Raw genomic sequence first — 16547 nt, forward strand, 5'->3', positions numbered from 1 at the left:
CCCTGACACATGGGATTGAAATGAATATTTTGCTGTCTTTCTCCTCTTTTGGCTGCACCCTTGACTTGCTAGCTAAGTCCCATTTTGCCTTCTTCACGTGTCAGATGGTAAAGCTCTTTTGGAAGACAGAGAACTGGTTATCTGGAACTACTAAGCAGGTACCAAGATTTGAGAGAAATTTAAAGAGGTAGTACATTTAGTTAGGTTGGTATAAAAAGACAGTTGTGAAACAACTGAAGGCAGAAGGGGGTTGACAGGACGAGATGATTGGATGGCATCACTGACTCAATGGACGTTGAGTTTGAGTAAACTTATGCACAGGCTACCTAGGAAATATAACGTGGGATGAAAGCTGAGTGCCCCTGGGAGTCAGAGTAGGTAAATTTACTTTTTACCCAAGTAGCTTAAAACCTAGTAGATTTTGTAAGTTATGGCTGCCAAGTGACTGTAGTTTCTTTGTTTAGAGGTTCTTAAGTTTCAACCCTGATGAAGCAGTTTATCTGATGTCACTTGACTTCAGTAGATACTGTTTAAAAACTCTACAGGAAATCCCCAAAGTGGTGATACACATCCAAGTGGGGGATACACATACACGAGGCACTGGACTTTGTTCCCACTCACTGCTATCAGGGAATATCAACAGTAATTGAACATACCCTTTAATCCAACAATTCCACTGCTAGGAATTTACTTCTAGATCAGTATCAGAGAAGTTGCTTAAGAAGTTTGTGTAAAGATATACATCACAGTACTGTTTGCAAAACCAAATAATCGGAAATTACCCTCAGGACCAAGTAAACTATGACACATCCACACATTAGGAGTAAAGATAAGAAGGTTGAACCGCATGTGATAGATCACTGTACAGTACAATGCATTTTGTTAAAAGACACACAAATTGGAAAACTTCCCTTGTAGACAAAAAAAGACTCAGAATTCCCAGCATCATCCCCAAGCCACAGCTCTGGCCCACACTGCTCCTCAGAGCTGGGTCCGTCCCTCCGGAGGCTGCAGCTGTTCCTAGCCATCCTGCCCGCCTTCAGAAGACTGAGTGGGAGGGAAGCAGACACACCCCAGAATCCCAGAAAGTGACCTTTATTTTCCAAACAATTTTATTGAAATGTGCCAAGAGTACATGGGCAGCACAAATGTATGAACAGGAAAAAAAAAAAAAAAATCACATGTACAATAATTTTTAAAAAGTGAAGGTTAATCTTGGGAGATATCAGTTCCCCTTCCCCTCCCCCTTTAGACTTCCAGCCAGTCCATTATGGTTAAAGCCTCTACTAAACTAGCATTTAAAAAAAGGAATACAGGAACATTTGCAGAAAAGAAAAAAGAAACAAAACAGCATAAAAGAAAGAAATGTTTTCCTGCTCAGATGGGACTCTTCTTAGGCACCTAATTAGGAGGCGTGTTGAGCGGTGGAGAAACACAACTTCAGAGTGTACGGGTATGGCCCATCTGTAAGAGAGAGAGCCACATGACTGGGCCCCTTTCTGGAGCCTCCCCACTCCCCACGTTTCCCTGGTTTTGCACCCATCTTTTTCTGCAATTCGGGGGTCTAACTCATCCTTGCCAGTTTTGAGATTCAAAAACAAGCCAAATCCACAAGGCATTCCTCCTTCTGTTCCTTAACTGCAAGGAGGATCCCATTCCCAGCTCTTTAGCTGGTGCATGAGGATAGGCCTGCCCAGGAACTGAGTAGGTGAATTTTACCTGCTGGCTAGTACACCCCCCCTTTTCCTGGGTATTATGTGAGCCAGCCTCTGACGCACACAGAATGCCAGCTCCCTGGAGAACAAGCCTAAGCAACTCCCAAGCTGGCAGAGTGGGTGGCTGCAAGCGGCTAGGCTGGCCCTCCCATGTGGAACAGCAAGCTGCTCTCCTGGCGACCAGGTCCCACCTGCCTGTGTCAGCGACAAGGAGGAAATCTCTGGGGCCCTGTCTTGACGGTAGGAAGGACGGCTCTGGCCGGAAGCCAGCCAGCCCACTAGGCCACAAGGGGGATGACTGCAGGACACACAGATACTCACTTGGGTTTTTCATCTGGTAATGGTTCAGGAAACCCAGAGTCTCCAGGGCATCACTCTTGGATTCCCACTCCAGCAGTCCAGAGGAGCTGCGTTCACCTGATGGGAAAATGAAGGTTTTAGGCTGATCTGAGCAGGAGCCAGGGAGCTGCCTGTGTACAACCAGGGAACGGTGGAGGTAGGCGGGGCATTTCACTCACTTTTGCCTGAGAATACTTTCACAGAAGATGGCCGCTTCACTCCCAACTCATCGCAGATCTGCAACAGAGAGAGAAAACAGACTCAGGGACACAAGAAGTGCCACACGGTGGAATGCAAGCCCACAACCAAATACCTGCATTTTTCTGGACAAGGAGTTGCTAAGCTTTTCTCACACACTCTAAGGTATCCCTATGGTCCCCCTCCCCAAAGACTGAAGTATAACACTCTATTATGTTGTCAAACACTGGAAAACTGCTTTTTAAATTTCCCATCTTCAGCTGTAATTTGGGTGTGTTGCAGGTACTAGGTAAATGTTTGCTGAACTGAATAGCAACACCTCAGGCCAGAGTAAGGCCCAAAGTCCAAATCAGCAGTCAGACTCCCACCCTTCCCTGAAACTGCCTGGTTCCCGAGGGCACTGTAATGGGACCCTCCCTTCTCATGTCATCTAGACCCCAGAGGGCCTGACAGCGAGGATGTTTCAAGACTGGGCTCCAATCACCAACCTACCATCTAGACAAGGAAGAATCCCTCGAAGCAGATGAGCAGCCCCTCTACCTTGCCGAAGATGCAGAGCACAGCAGACTCCACTGCTGCTAGGTGCCGTTCTGAGCCTTTCTTGGTCCCTGACATGTGCCCAGCACCCTACCCAGAGCCCAAAAGAGTGCGAGCTCAATACAGATTTGTTAAAAAATAAAAAAAGAAAACGGATGGCCTCCTCAGATGGCTGTGCTGAGGGATCAACTCTGCAGCACCCACCTCGAAGAAGTTCTCTTCAGTCACCTCCAGAGGGGCATTGAAGAAGTGCAGCACGTTGCTAGGGTGCTGGATGCGGTTCTTGGCTGCCTGCTCTGGAGTGGAGAACCGGTTGTTCCTTGATTCACTGAAGTCTTTGTAACTGCAGGACCCGTCTTCTAGCCCATATGACTGGCCGGGCATGATGGCTGGTTGCTTGGAGACACTGACAGACAGAAGCGGAGCCCCATCAGACCTCAAGCTGTCCCCCACCTGCTACTGTGGCTTTCCCATCTGACAGCACTGTGTGCCTCACAGGGCCCTGCTCCACAGCGAAGAGAGGCTAACAGACACTTCCATCACACCCAATGCCAGCCTGGCTAAGCACCTGGCTGCTCTGTGCGCCTCTGACCCCTGTCCAGAGTGGGCTCCACTGCCCTTCCCGTCTCCTCAGTCCCTCTCCACACCTCCCAAGCCCACAGAGACTGGGTATCTACCAGACATTCAGCTTCTGCCCAAACATGAAGTTGTTGTTGAGGTGAGTGATGGCCCGGTCCACAGCATAGCCATCCGCCATCTCCACCATGGCAGCCCCCGGCTTGCTTTTCATGAATTTCACCTTGAGAAGAGCAGTCACAGTCAGCACTACTGGCCAGGTACCAGAGACCCCTCTCCTGACCCTTCCTAGTTAGTTAAAAGCAAGTCAACTCCTGCTCTGGATCTAGGCTTCTACCTCACTTGTTAAGACAGGTGGACAGACACTGGCCTGGTCCACAGCAAGTCAAGTCAAGTCAAGTCAAGTCACTCAGTCGTGTCTCTTTGTGACCCCGTGGACTGCAGCCCACCAGGCTCCTCAGTCCATGGGATTCTCCAGGCAAGAATACTGGAGTGGGTTGCCATTTCCTTCTCCAGGGGATCTTCCCGACCCAGGGATCGAACCCGGGTCTCCCACATTGGAGGCAGACGCTTTAACCTCTGAGCCACCAGGGAAGCAAGTGCTGAGCCCAAGTTGGGCAGCAGAGACTCACTCGGCACTATTTCCCTAATGGCAGGACCCAACCCATGAATGGGTCATTTAATGAAGCACAACAGAAAAGCGGCCACAGGGGATAAAAGCACCTACTCCCATCAACACAGAGTATGTACAAATACTGAGTTGTGGTTGTTATACAAACACTGAAAACAGTAGTATCAGCTAGAAGTCCTGCTTCCACATAAAGGCATGTGAACCTGGACAAGTTATCTGCTGCCCCCGATGCTTTCAATTCCCCTGCTTGTCTCATTAAGCATTCTTATAATGAATTTAAGCAACTCACAGCACCTTTAACAGCATCCTGATACAGCAAGAATATCTGACATGTGCTAGCATTGGAGAAGAAAATGGCAACCCACTCCAGTGTTCTTGCCTGGAGAATCCCAGGGACAGTGGAGCCTGATGGGCTGCCGTCTATGGGGTCGCACAGAGTCAGACACGACTGAAGCAACTTGGCAGCAGTAGCAGCAGCAGCAGCTGCTGCTATTAACAACAGGCTAGGTCAGGGGCTGCAAAGCAAAAGGCTTTCAGGACCCAGATGGGTTTGACAGCAGAAACCACCTAGTCTGAGGTCGGCAGTCACCAGGCAGCCCCAGTCACCTGTTACCCCTGGTAAGGCAGAGGGCTCAGTGTTGCTGTTATCACCTGAAGCGTTCCAGAGAAAATCCTATTACCCTCCCTGGACCTGCTTGCTTCTAAAGAGGCTCCTGCCCACTCTTTGCTCACTGAGGGGTCAGAGGATCAGAGCCTCCCTTGGGCCTGTCAGGTCTATTAGGAAAGCAGCGGTCCTAGCAGAAGCTCACCTTCTCCACATTGCCATACAAGCAGAAGACATTGAAGACCCGGTCACAGTTCATCTTAGATTGATCCAAGCCATAGACCATGAGCACAGGGCTGTCGGCGTGGGGGCCATACTCGGGTGGTGGGGGAGGGGGTGGGGGGTGCCCATACTGGGGGCCGTAGCGACTTGGGCCCCGGCGGTGACCCCCCACTGGTGGGCCCATCCTTCTCCCTTCGTAGTGAGGTGGGGGGGGCCCGTAGCCCTCATCATGGTAATGGCTGTGGTACCCACCGTGGGGCCCTCCTGGGGGGTGGGAAGGAAAGAGAGGGAGGACGGGTGAGAATTTGCGTGTCGGGCGGCGGGCAGGGGCACATGAGCCACGGGAGTCCACGGAGGGGAACCCCCTGCCCTCACCATATTCTGCGGGGTGATCTCCCAGTAGAGGGGGCTGCCTCTGGCGTTTGTTAGGGTTGCTGCCAGGGTCACCTGTAGACAGAGAGAACAGTCAGAGGCTGACTCGGAAACGGGCATCTCCCTCCCTCCTGACTGCAGGGCATAGTCTCAATGTCCCTTGGCTCCTGAGGGCCTGGGCACCAGCCTTCCCTTCCTCAAAAGGGTTACTGGGACGTCCTTCCCAGGGCCAGATCCAGGGTGGGCATGAAGCCCAGGTCTCAAGGCTGGAGCCCACCGTCCCTCCCCCACCCCTGCCCACTGCAAGCAGGTTGCTTTCCTTTCTCAGTGAAGGATGAAGCCAGATTCTGGACTTCTCACTTCCCAGAGCTCTGACAGGAGGCCAGCTCTTGGGCGCTCTGGGGAACTTGCAGCCACTACGGAAGTTGACTGGGGGCCAGGAACAGCTTTCTAACGTAACTCCCCAAAACGGCAAAGGAGTTAAGAGCCATAAAGTAATTCAGGGAGGAGCAGAAAGATAAAATCAGGCCCTTGAAGCCCCAAGGTTCTACAAGCGCTAGGGCCGCTCTCTAGAGATGATTTTCTCCAATCTGGTCCCAGCCACCCTCCCCCCTCATCATGTTCACCCCAAGGAGAGGGACTGTAGGAAAGGACAAAACAGGGCATCATCAGAACCAATTCAAATGAGCATCGTGTACAGGCATCAACAGTCTCAAGACAATGGCGCAGATCCACCCTGCCCCACCCCCAGCTACAGTTCATAATTGCTACCTTAACTTAGCACTTCAAATGGCAGACACGGTGCTAAGCGCTTTACAGACAGACATCATTGTTTCTTAAATTCCTCACAACAACCCTATGAGGTAGGTACTAATGTTTTGCCCCATTTCACAGATAAGGATAATGAGCACTTAGTTTTTAACTGAGCAGTTAAGACACTGTGGCCCAAGGTCACAAAGCAAGTTAGTGACTGAGCCGGGATTTGAACCCAGGCCTGGCTGACTCCAAAAACCCAGGGCTTGGGGCCACTGCCCTTTCCTGCCACCCGGCCTGGGTTTTGTTTTCCAACAGTCATTACAAAGATGGAAAAGGGCTACTTACAGCAGAAGTACAGAGTACAATATCCATTTGTCACAAAAAACAAATCTGTATTTTCTCTTACCATTGGACGCTTCAACAGTGAGTTAGCACAGTTCTGAAAGATGGCGTCCCACCAAACATACACTGCGACCCTGCATCACATGGTTTTACAGTCATAAATACAAGTTACGGTACACATCCGCTACAATTTTTTTTTTTTAAAGAATTGTTTTAAAAGTCAATGTCTCGATTTAAGTCAAAAATGGCTCACAGATGTTCTGTCCTCAGAAGATACCAGAACAGTGGAAAATAAAGGTGTATGCAGTGGGTAGTGTCCCTCCGTGTTGTCACTCCTCACAGTGTGCTGCAGTGCGGTGCTGCTGGCTGTGTAGCTCCGTGTGCGTGTCTCCTGGTTGTAAGGTGTGCCAGTGGCCCCACTACGCCCGCGCTTTTGGCCTTGGGAGCGCGCCTGGTTACCCGCCAGCAGGTAACTGTGTACCTCTGAGCTGTTTGGTTTTAGGTCTGTTTTGACTTTTTGATTTTTTTGCTGTTGTTGTGGTTTTTTTTTTTTTTTTTTGGTTTCTGATCTCCAGCTGGTGCAGATTATGTTGGCAGCCGATGACTGCAGAAAAAAAAAAATATCAAAACACAAAAGAAAAAAAAAGAAGGCCCTCCCCAAACCAAAGGACTTAAAAAACAAACAAACAAAAAAACAAACCCACATGGCGAGGAATGGAGAGGATCCTATTGTCTTGGAGGCCCATGGAATCTACTTCAGTCTATGAATCGTTCTCCGAAAAGAGCGCCGCTGGCTGGCTGGGAGAGCTCTGTTCTCTGTGTTTCCTACTTCTGTGTACATTTTCGGGTTCAAGTTTGCTTGGATTTTGACTTTTTTTTTAATGTTTAGTAAAAAAGCAGTGTCTGCTGCCATGTTGCGTCTCTTTCTTTGTCTCTGTCTGCCTCTGTCTCTGTGCTTGTAGCTGTTCCTTGGAGCGCGGTGTGGTGGTGTTCTTGATGTAGTGAGCTCAAGTCTGCGGCTGTTTCTGGGGACGTGGTGGAGGCTGCGTGTTCTGTTCTCTCCAGGAAGAGCTAGTGGTTTCTACCCTGTGTGTTGGTGAGCAATGTGCAGAGGCAGAGCCGCTGAAGTCTGGTTCCCGAGGGGGTGGCGAAGCACCGCCCTCACTCCAGGTCACCTCATCAGCTCTCGGTTTTTTTTTGACCCCGGGCCTGGGGGCGGCCAAAGCTGAGAGGCATCAAAACCAATGCACAGCCAGCCCCTGCCACTAGCCCCTGCCGGTCTGCACATCTTCTACTTATGTTCCTTGGAGAAGAAATGGTTGGTTGCCGTGTTTCTGTTAGCAGTCATGTAATGCCATTGCCCGCTCTGGTACATTCACTTGGTCACCAATTTGCCTCTGATCTCTGGAGGGGGCAGCCTGCCCCACAGCGCCCATTGTGAGGGTCCTGGGGAAGAGTCTAGCCCACCCGGCCCACGGCTTCCCAGCAGCAAGGACAAGCAGGACAGGCCTGCCTAGGAACAGGCGCCTCTGGCTTCCCAGGGCCAGTGAGATGTCAGCGACCAGCCACCTCCCTCAGCCCATGGCCTAGTCCAAACAATCAGACCAAAACAGAAACAGACGGGTGGTTTGGCTGAGGGGGTGCTGCTGTTTTTCAAAGGCAATGCTCCACCTCTCCCTCCTATCCAAGGCAAACCATTCTTGAGATTCTAGGAAGCGGGTTGTCCATTTGGGGCCCCTGCAGAGATGTTGCGTCCCCTTACAAGTGAGGCAAGGCGTGTCTGCCCCACTCCAATCCGGGGCGTCTGAACTCCACAAGGTCAATTTGCTCAAAGGCTCTGCTGCAAAGGCCTGGGAGCCCTCATCACCTCCCCCGTCTCGCTCCCCACAAGCAGACCCTGTCAATAGTGGACAGCAAGAGGGCCACTCCTAGCCCAGTGAGAATGGAGTCAGTGACCCTAAGCAGGCTCCGAGAAGGTGAGCAGTGGAACCTGCCTGGGAGCCGCCACTGGTTTGCAAGCGATTGCCAGGGCCTCTGCTGTTCCCCACCCCACCCAGGCCTCTGCCTTGACCCTGCATCCTCAGCTGCGTCAAAGGGCTGCAAGCAGCAGCTAGGACCTAGAGGCCCCTTATTTACCCTCTTCCACAGGAGTGCATTCTCCAAGAGCTGATCCTTAAGGCCCTCCCATGTCCACAGGGAGCCCAATGGCATTACATAACCCTGAGCCCAGGTCTATGAAGTGAGCTAGTCAAGTGAAGGCACGGCGGGTGTGTTTAGAATAAAGCGGCCATCAGGATTACCTTGTCCACTGAGATTGGGGTTTGTGTAGTCCCAAGTATCCTGATCATTCTTGAACACGTTTAAGCGTGTAGGCTGCAGGGACAAAACAAAGCTTGAGATCAGCCAGGCCCTAGGCTCACCTGAGAAGCGGACAAGGGGCAGCCATTTCCCAGACCTACCTTTGCATATTCTATCTTCAGAGTGCAACAGCCTGAGTAGATGTCAGCCCCGTTGAGTGAGGCCTTAGCTCGCTGGGCACTCTGTACAGAGTCAAACGTGAATCAAGTTAAGGCAAAGTCCCATCCCAAGAGCTTTTCGTAAAGAGCTCAAGTTGGGCCAAAGAAGAATGAGGGCAAGGCAGCACCCAAAGACAGCTCCAACTGGGATCTGGGGTGAGCTCACTGCCCACAGCCACTCCTATGGAGACTACGGTAGAGTGCTGCGCTGAAGCAGAGACACTAGCTAGAGTTCTATGACTTGTACTCCCCCTACAACCCAGATATTAGCATCAGCCTTCTCTGTCACCATCAAAGGTCAAACCACCTTCTTCAGCCCAATCCTCCCCTCATGCTACACGTCTTGACTAAGCCTGAACATCAGAAATGTCAACAAGATTATGTTCCTGTCCTGAAAAACCCATCAGTGAGCTCCCTGTGCACCCCGATCCAAGCTTCACCCCACTGCCTGGGCCACCCTAACTTCTTCCGATGTCTTAGGGAACCCACTGTTGGCTACTCCTCAGTTGTCAGGTTGTTTGCTTTCTCCAACACTAAGCGCCTGCCCACTTGCAGACCTCTGCAGAGCTGGTGTCCTCAGTGGCGCATCTATCAGTTCCCACCTCCACATGAAAACAGGAGGTCACTTCCTCAGAGACCTTCCCAGAACCTCTGTAAATTCCTTCCCCTTATAGCTCATAGCATGCTCTTCCTTCCCTTCACGCTTTAAACTCTGCACTGCACTTTCACACTACACAATTAACTGTTAAACATGGGTGTGTTTTACAGATACCAATCTCTGTGCAGTTGAAAACCAACATATTTAACCAAGTACAGATAACCTCCTACTGAAGTATGCACTTAGTAAGTGAAATGCACCTTAAGAGGATCCACAGAGTTCAAGCCTGTGCTGTTCAAGGGTCATCTGTTTACACGTGATTGTTTATTAACTAACCCTTCCAGGAGACCATGGGCTCTATGGAGGCATCTGGCACAAGGCAGGTTTTCAGGAGACACACGCTGCTTGAAAATACGGACTCCTGTGAGCTCCCATCTCAAGGAACACCCATTTCCCAGCAAAGGATATTCCACCATGGCCTGGACGCCATTCTTCCGGAAAATCACAATTCTCTGGACAGGACCACAAGGATTACAGATAGTATAAAGAACATCCTGTAAAAAGCAAAGACGGGCAAGATGAAAAGGCACCAGCTAATTGGTCTGACTCAGGGGAGAGGGAACAGGGAGAAATGGCAGGAGAGAGACTCTACAAGAAGATGATCACCAAATACCCGCTGGCACGCACCGTGGTAATGGAATAGATGGGGTTTAGGATGGTAAAGAGAAGCACACTGTTGACGCTCCGGGAGTCATCCGAGTCCCCGGGACGGGAGATTTTCTGGCTGGTAGAGTAATTGACAAAAGCTGGGTGGCCCGCAATGTAGATCTGGTTGTCGGCTGCGTAGTTCACGGCGTTGCAAGCCCCCAACACATCTTCAAACTCCACCAATGCTTGTCTCTTTTTAGGCATCACCACCACATAGCTGGCAGAGAGAACACAGGTTGCAATCATCATAGGGGGATGGAGACGATGAGAGTCAGAGGACAGCCTCAACCTTCTGTGAGCTGATTGCCCCCTGGCCTCTCGAGTGCTCTGCACCCTGTCATGGCATCCTGACCTGTACCTTACACCCCTTGCCGTAAATGGCATGACAAGCAAAAGGTGTCTGCAACTTTGGCATTACAGTCTTAGGCACAGAACTTGCTGTAACTTATCCAAAGTACAGCGGCTAACCCTAAGAGTAGTGAAGCCTCAGAACCTAGCTAAAGGAACGTGGACTGAAATTGAAATAGTCAGGTTACTTGCAACCAGAAATCCGGTGATACATAGGACACCAAGGAGTTAACTCATTTGAATACCCAAGCCCAACCCCTGGCCTCTGACTGAGTACCTGATGGGTCCAAACTCCTGCAAGGCCTCCACAAGGTCAGCTTCCACCACACCGTCAATCAGGCCCCTGATGTGAACAACTGGGGAGGCAGGGGTTTTATGCGGGTCATCGTAGTTCTCCTGAGAAAGGAAGCAAAACCAAGACTTTACTTTCTGCTGTACAAGATGGTGGCCTACTGGCTTCTGCACTGTTGGGGACTCAGATGGATAAAACATTTGCGTGTCACCCAGGAAGGACATACATGGCAGACAATAAGAACAGCAATTCAACCTATCATCCCAAAAGGATTCTGGGTCAGCAGAGCAGAAGGCCTAAGTGGATGGTCACTTGACTAACGGCTCTTACTGTAACTTCTGAAGAAAACAAAATGGAAGATGAAGCAAATCTCAAGCCCCATCTTACTAATTCATTCTTCCCAGAACCAATCTCTTCCAACTGACCAAAGAAATGTGGCAAGAGTGGCTTGGAAAGGGGACTCAATTTTCTGCTGCAGCCTGAACCAGGACATTCCCTTTCCATTCACCCCAGCTTCTTTGCCCATCCTCTATTGGAGGAACATGCCATCACCACACAGCCTAACACTGCTGTTCCCCACCACTCATCCCCAGGTCCAGCAGGTGCCTCAGATGCTGCGGCATCCTGGCCAGTCCTGACTGCCTCTAGTCTTTACTCTCCCACCAAAATCTGTATTGAAAAATACCACCTAGACCAAACTAAGGAAAAAGAGGGTGAAGAAAGTCTTTAAAAAAACACAAAACCACATATCACTAAAAACCAGGACACTTCCCTCCCCAGGCGAAGTATTTCTCCACCCACAGACAAATGTCTCTGAGAATCAAGAGCAAAGTTAAGCTTCTCCACCTCTCCTGGGCTCTGGGCCCAGCCTCCCGTCTGAGAACCACTAGGCAGAAGCCCATGTAACAGGGGCAGAATTGGATTCTATTTCAGGAATGAACCACACAAACCACAGGCACCACACCCGCCTGAGGTTACCAGCTCAGCGATTTGGAGTTCCACAGCCCTCATCAGTTCTAACCCCAGCTGCTCCCTAGTTTAGCTACAAGATCAAATGTGTAATAGTAATAACATTCTTGATCTCACAGAAGAGTGTTAAGTATTAAAATACCTTTATTATGCATGCAATGAAGCTTCTCGCACGGTTTAAATGCCTGTAAATCACAGCTACAGGGCGCCACTAAACCCTGCAAAACCCTGCAAATGGCTGAACCGGACAGGATTTCATGAACTTCCAGGGAAGAAAAAATGGGCTCCAAGCCAGAAGTAACAATTGGTTGTCTTTTCGACGTAGGACACTGAAGAGGCTGAATCCCTTCCAAAGCGCCCACCCTTCAGGGAACATTTTCGTTCACCAAACCTACCGCACCCATTTAACCCCAGAAACTGTAAGCAAACTTGTGATGACTCCAAAGCATGGTTCAACTTCCAAATATCTAAAAAGACCTTTCACAACTTTTTTCTTCCGGTTTTCAATGTCGACAAAACGAGGCATACTTTGATCTGGGTAAATACCCTCAAGTAAATAAATTTCTGTATTGAGACAAAACATGACGCTACAAAAACTAAACAGCGTTCAGGCATAATACCCAACTCGGGCGCGGAAAAGGCCACCACCCACTAGTTCCCGCTCAAGCAGTCCCCCCCACCCCCCCATCCCCCGCACAACCGCCCACGAGGCCCGGACAGGAGAAGTGCGCCTGCGCATAGGGCCAGAGAAGAGAATGATAAAGAAAAAAAACGGCCCGGCCGCGTGCCCGGCCTCCACATGCCAGCCCGCGACGCCTGCGCACTGCACCACCTGCAGCGCGAGCAGCTTCCTCCGCCCCCCTACACCCCGCTCTGTAGAGCGCGCACGCGCAAGCGCTTGTCCTCGCGCAAACCCCGCCGTTTGCCCAACGCCCGCCCCTCCCCCACCCCTTCTACAGGGCGAGAGCCTGGGCGCGTGCGCACAGCCCCCCAACAAATAAATGCCCTCAAAGTGAGAAAATTTCCCTCCCTGCCCGGCGATCTCCGGCGTCCAGGACCCTGGCCTCACCCCGCCGCCACCGCCCGCCGCCCCGGCTCCTCCGCCGCCGCCGCCGCCGCCTCCATGCTGGTCGCCGGCGTTGTCAGTCTTGAGCCGTTTGGGGGCCCGGCCGCCCTCACTGCCGCCGCCGTAGTAACGGCCACCGCCGCCTCCGCCGCCCGCCGCCGCCATCTTCACCATCGCTCCGGACCGCCTCCGCTGCTCGTCCGGCTGCTGCCTCTGCTCCAGCCGCCGACGCCGCTTCTCCGCCCGGGGCAGCAGCCTCCGCGACATGGCGGCGCAGAACCCGCCTCCCCCCGCCTCTCATTGGGGGAGGGACACGCCCGTCACCCGCCGCCCCCACCCGATAGGGGGAGCCACTGGTCCCGCCGCGGGGGGAGGGGAAGCCTCCATACGCCTTGCGCGCCTACTGGATAAAGCGCACGCCCTTCTGCAGGAGTGCCCGCCCTCGTTTGTCTGGGGCACTCCTTATAGGCGAGAGCTCTCTGCCAGTCATTTCTCTGGCCCCGCCGCCTTAAAATAAACTCTAACTTGATTGGTTGGATTTCTGGCACGGCATGGCTTCCTTAGGAGTACCTGATAGGAGCAGCACACCCTCACTGTCAAAAGCCCCGCCTCCTTCCCACTTTCATTGGTTTTTCTCGGTAATCCATCTAGCCAAAAGCCCCCTTAGACTTTCAGTCATGGTTACTACCTCCCCGTGCCTCTCCACAAGGAGACAAGACGGCCCCTCCCTTTGCCTCTCTCCAATGGCTACTACAGACGCCGATCTCCAGCTAGACGCCCGATTAGTCAATTGAGAGTGGAAAGAGTCCTCTTACTAGATGTTAGGCCCACTGGTGACCCCTGATTGGGTGAAAAAGGGGAATCCACTTTGGCGCAGTCTACGAAAGGATCGGGGCCGAGGACGCATGCGCGAATCACGTTCGGTCGCCTCCAGAGGCGGGGCGACCCTCCAGAGGAGGGAAGGCCTGGAGCACCAAGAGTGTGTGTTGATTCCTGTGAGCAGCATCGGCAGGGTAGACTCTTAGAAGGGCAATTGCCAGTGCAGCTCTGTACCGATCCCTATCTCCTATTCCTCTCCATTGCTAACCTTCACAATTTTAGAGGGAAAAACATTTTTAAACTCAATTTGACCCTTTCCCTCACTATTAAACCATTTGCTGCTGCCGTCTATCTTATGACCCTGTCCAATTCGCCCGCGTCCTTTCACCACTTCACCTCTAAATTCAACCACAAATAACTCCTTTTAGTTTGCAGAAAGGGAAGAATCTTTCTCGCACCTCTCGATCTATGCCCGAGCAGGCTCTTCGAGCTAGAACACTTTCATCCACTATCCTTCCTGCCAGAATTAGGGATTAAAATTCTAAAAGTTCTCTTGTTCGTGCTCTGTTCACTCTGAAAAGCATTCTTGGCCCTACCATCCCAGACCCTCGGTTTCCCTCATGATAACCCCTGATCACTCAGGCCAACGGTTTTCACTCAACAGTCCTTACTATTCTGGGTTGTCAGTTTGGTGAATGCCCTTTTTCGTAGCATGAAAGTGCTTGTGTGATCTGTGTGTTGGTCTTAGAGAAGCTGCCCCCGACCCCGCCCGCCACCAAGCGCCAGGCACAGCACCCTGCACAGTGCTAGCTAGCTACTCGGCAAAGGCGAGCAGTTATGGTGTTCTAAGTGTTCGACGGGCCTCATTTCCTCTGGGACGGGTAGGGCTACCCACGCAGAGAACACCCACCCAGTCTCTAGGGTCCAACGACGGCCAACGCCTGGAGCGGGGGTGGCGGGGTCCGGGGTTGACCCTAGGATCCGGCCCAAAGAACTCTATAACCTTACGGGGCAGTCTGCTGGCGGCGGGGGGGCGGGGGTGGTGGTGGTGGGGGGTCCGGGGGTGGAGCCGGGATGGGGGAAAGGGAAGGAGAATGGAAGAGGCTAAAGATGCTACGGAACCTTTCCACTCGGGCGAAAGGGGCTTCCTGAAATAGGGTGTCCTCTTGGAAACTAAGTTTGAAATGGGGTCAGTGGCACTAAGAGAGTGAGATCGGCTTGGTAGCTCTGTGAGTTTGGGGAGATGAAAGTTGGGGTAGGCTGATCTGGATCTAAATCAGCTCTCAGTCACCCCGGAAAGATCCGAACGGGCCGGCCAAAAGGAGACGGGGGACGGCGCAGCGCCTCCAACACGTGATCCGAGCGATGGAATTAAGGCGGGGCGGGTCGGACTGAAGGGCGGGGTCGCCGAGGTCCCGACGTCAGAGGAATGCGGTGGGGGGAGGGGGAGAGAAGGGGCCCCTCCCCTCCCCGCCCCCGCGCCTGGCCCGGACGCCCCTCGCGCCGGCGCGCGCCGACGGGGTGCGGCGGAACCGTCTCCCTCGCGACACGTTCCAGGCCGCTCGCCCCCTCGAGCGCGTCCACGGCGGGCGACCGAACGGCCGCGTTATCTGCACCCCCGAGCTCCCAACCTCCGCCCCTCCCCCACCCGTTGCACGCCGACCGCGGCCGCGGGCCCGGGGCGGCGCCTCCGTGGGATGCCCCCGCACCCCTCCCTGACCCCTCGCCCCCAGCCCCTACCAGTTCGGCGGCGAGCCTGGCCGGCCGTCCGAGATCGAAAAGAGAGCAGACACTGGGAAGTTTTGGGGGAGGGAGGGGCGGGCCTTAAAGGGACCACGACCTTTTTCCAGCCGGGGGAAAAAAAACGTGGGGGGGTTGTTGCGGGGGGAGACCGAGAGTTGCCCTGCAACTGAATGGAGGAAACAACGCAAAGAGAGGATGAGAAGACTCCGCGTCCCTTTTCCCCAAACAACCCCAACCTCTCAACACCCGCCCCACATCCCTCACAGAAAGTAGCACAGTTGTTTGGGAATCAATGCCTCTTTGCTCCTGGTCAGCCAAGTGTTGTGTGGGTTGAGGTGAATGTTGGGGTGCTCATTATACAGACGGGGAAATGAGCTCAGGGGACGCTAGCAACTAACCCAGGATCCCACCGCTTGTAAGTGGCAGATATAGAAGAATTTGCCGCAAAGACGCATAACCACTGCAGTGCCTGTTATGGTTATGGAGTGGGGGTGGGGTGGGGCTGCGGTATACCCTGGAGATTAAGAGCGTGGGTCCCGGGGTCAGACTGTCAGCTTTCAGATGTGGGCGGTGAACCTACTAGCTCTGTGGCGTTGGAAAAGTGATTTCGCATTCTGGGGCCTCTGTTGAGTTTGGGTGCAGGTGCACTCAACCTGCATCGTTGGCTGGTCTTGAGAGGTGCTGAGAATGGCCAAACGGGACCTCAGATCTACCTCCAGTTCAGAGACTGAGGCCGGGAGAAGGGAAAGACCAGCTGAAGATTAACTAGCCTCTGAAAAAACAAATCCTCCCCTCCTTAGCACCTCCAGGGCATAATCTAACCTTTGTGGGCCCATCTAAATCCACGCCTAACCCCTTCCCCTTGTCCTCCACATGGCATTAACACTGGTTTTCCTTCTGTTCATCAAATACCCAAAGCTCATTCGTGACGCTGCACTGGCTACTAGTCTGTCTAGAGAACACTTTTCTCCCAAATCTTTGCTCCTTATTTGACAGGCCTTGGCTCAAATGTCACTTGCTGAGCACCCTGCCTAGTTAGCCCCTATACATAATCATGATTTCCCATCTTTGCTCTTATTGACGTGAAAATATCTAATTATTTAATTTTTGTCACCTTACTGGCATCTGGGTTCTTTGGGAGCCAGAAGTAGGTATGTTTTAATTCCTCCAAGGACTATTCATTCATATAACAGATG

At 52.3% G+C, this 16547-nt stretch overlaps 1 protein-coding gene across 3 annotated transcripts; it reads right to left on the reverse strand.

The window, feature by feature from the left end:
• Positions 1 to 1079: 1079 nt before the first annotated feature.
• HNRNPL (heterogeneous nuclear ribonucleoprotein L) lies at positions 1080 to 15404 on the reverse strand. 3 transcript variants are annotated; one of them, XM_052655382.1, is made up of 13 exons: positions 15349 to 15404; positions 10740 to 10858; positions 10094 to 10331; positions 9875 to 9960; positions 8752 to 8848; positions 8593 to 8665; positions 5198 to 5269; positions 4806 to 5086; positions 3467 to 3588; positions 2994 to 3195; positions 2234 to 2291; positions 2037 to 2132; positions 1080 to 1464 (listed from the first exon to the last, which is right to left on the reverse strand). In XM_052655382.1, exons 3-13 carry the CDS (start codon positions 10316 to 10318, stop codon positions 1406 to 1408), a joined length of 1371 nt encoding a protein of 456 aa, XP_052511342.1. In that variant the 5' UTR covers positions 10319 to 10331; positions 10740 to 10858; positions 15349 to 15404; the 3' UTR covers positions 1080 to 1405. The 3 variants fall into 3 exon arrangements, with proteins under 3 accessions (XP_052511342.1, XP_052511341.1, XP_052511340.1); XM_052655381.1 differs by lacking the exon at positions 15349 to 15404 and adding an exon at positions 12793 to 13056; XM_052655380.1 differs by lacking the exon at positions 15349 to 15404 and adding an exon at positions 12793 to 13056 and having other exon boundaries at positions 4806 to 5269.
• Between the last annotated feature and the right edge of the window lie 1143 nt (positions 15405 to 16547).

This window comes from Budorcas taxicolor, chromosome 18 (assembly GCF_023091745.1).
Source record: "Budorcas taxicolor isolate Tak-1 chromosome 18, Takin1.1, whole genome shotgun sequence".
NCBI lineage: Eukaryota > Metazoa > Chordata > Mammalia > Artiodactyla > Bovidae > Budorcas > Budorcas taxicolor.

Coding starts and splice junctions, on each gene's coding strand:
- HNRNPL (XM_052655380.1), bottom strand. CDS start 13,056: ATGTCGCGGAGGCTGCTGCCCCGGGCGGAGAAGCGGCGTCGGCGGCTG. Junction 9,961..10,093: donor CCATCTATTCCATTACCACG/GTGCGTGCCAGC, acceptor TGCTTTTTACAG/GATGTTCTTTATACTATCTG. Junction 3,589..4,805: donor TGTATGGCAATGTGGAGAAG/GTGAGCTTCTGC, acceptor GCTCTTCTCAAG/GTGAAATTCATGAAAAGCAA.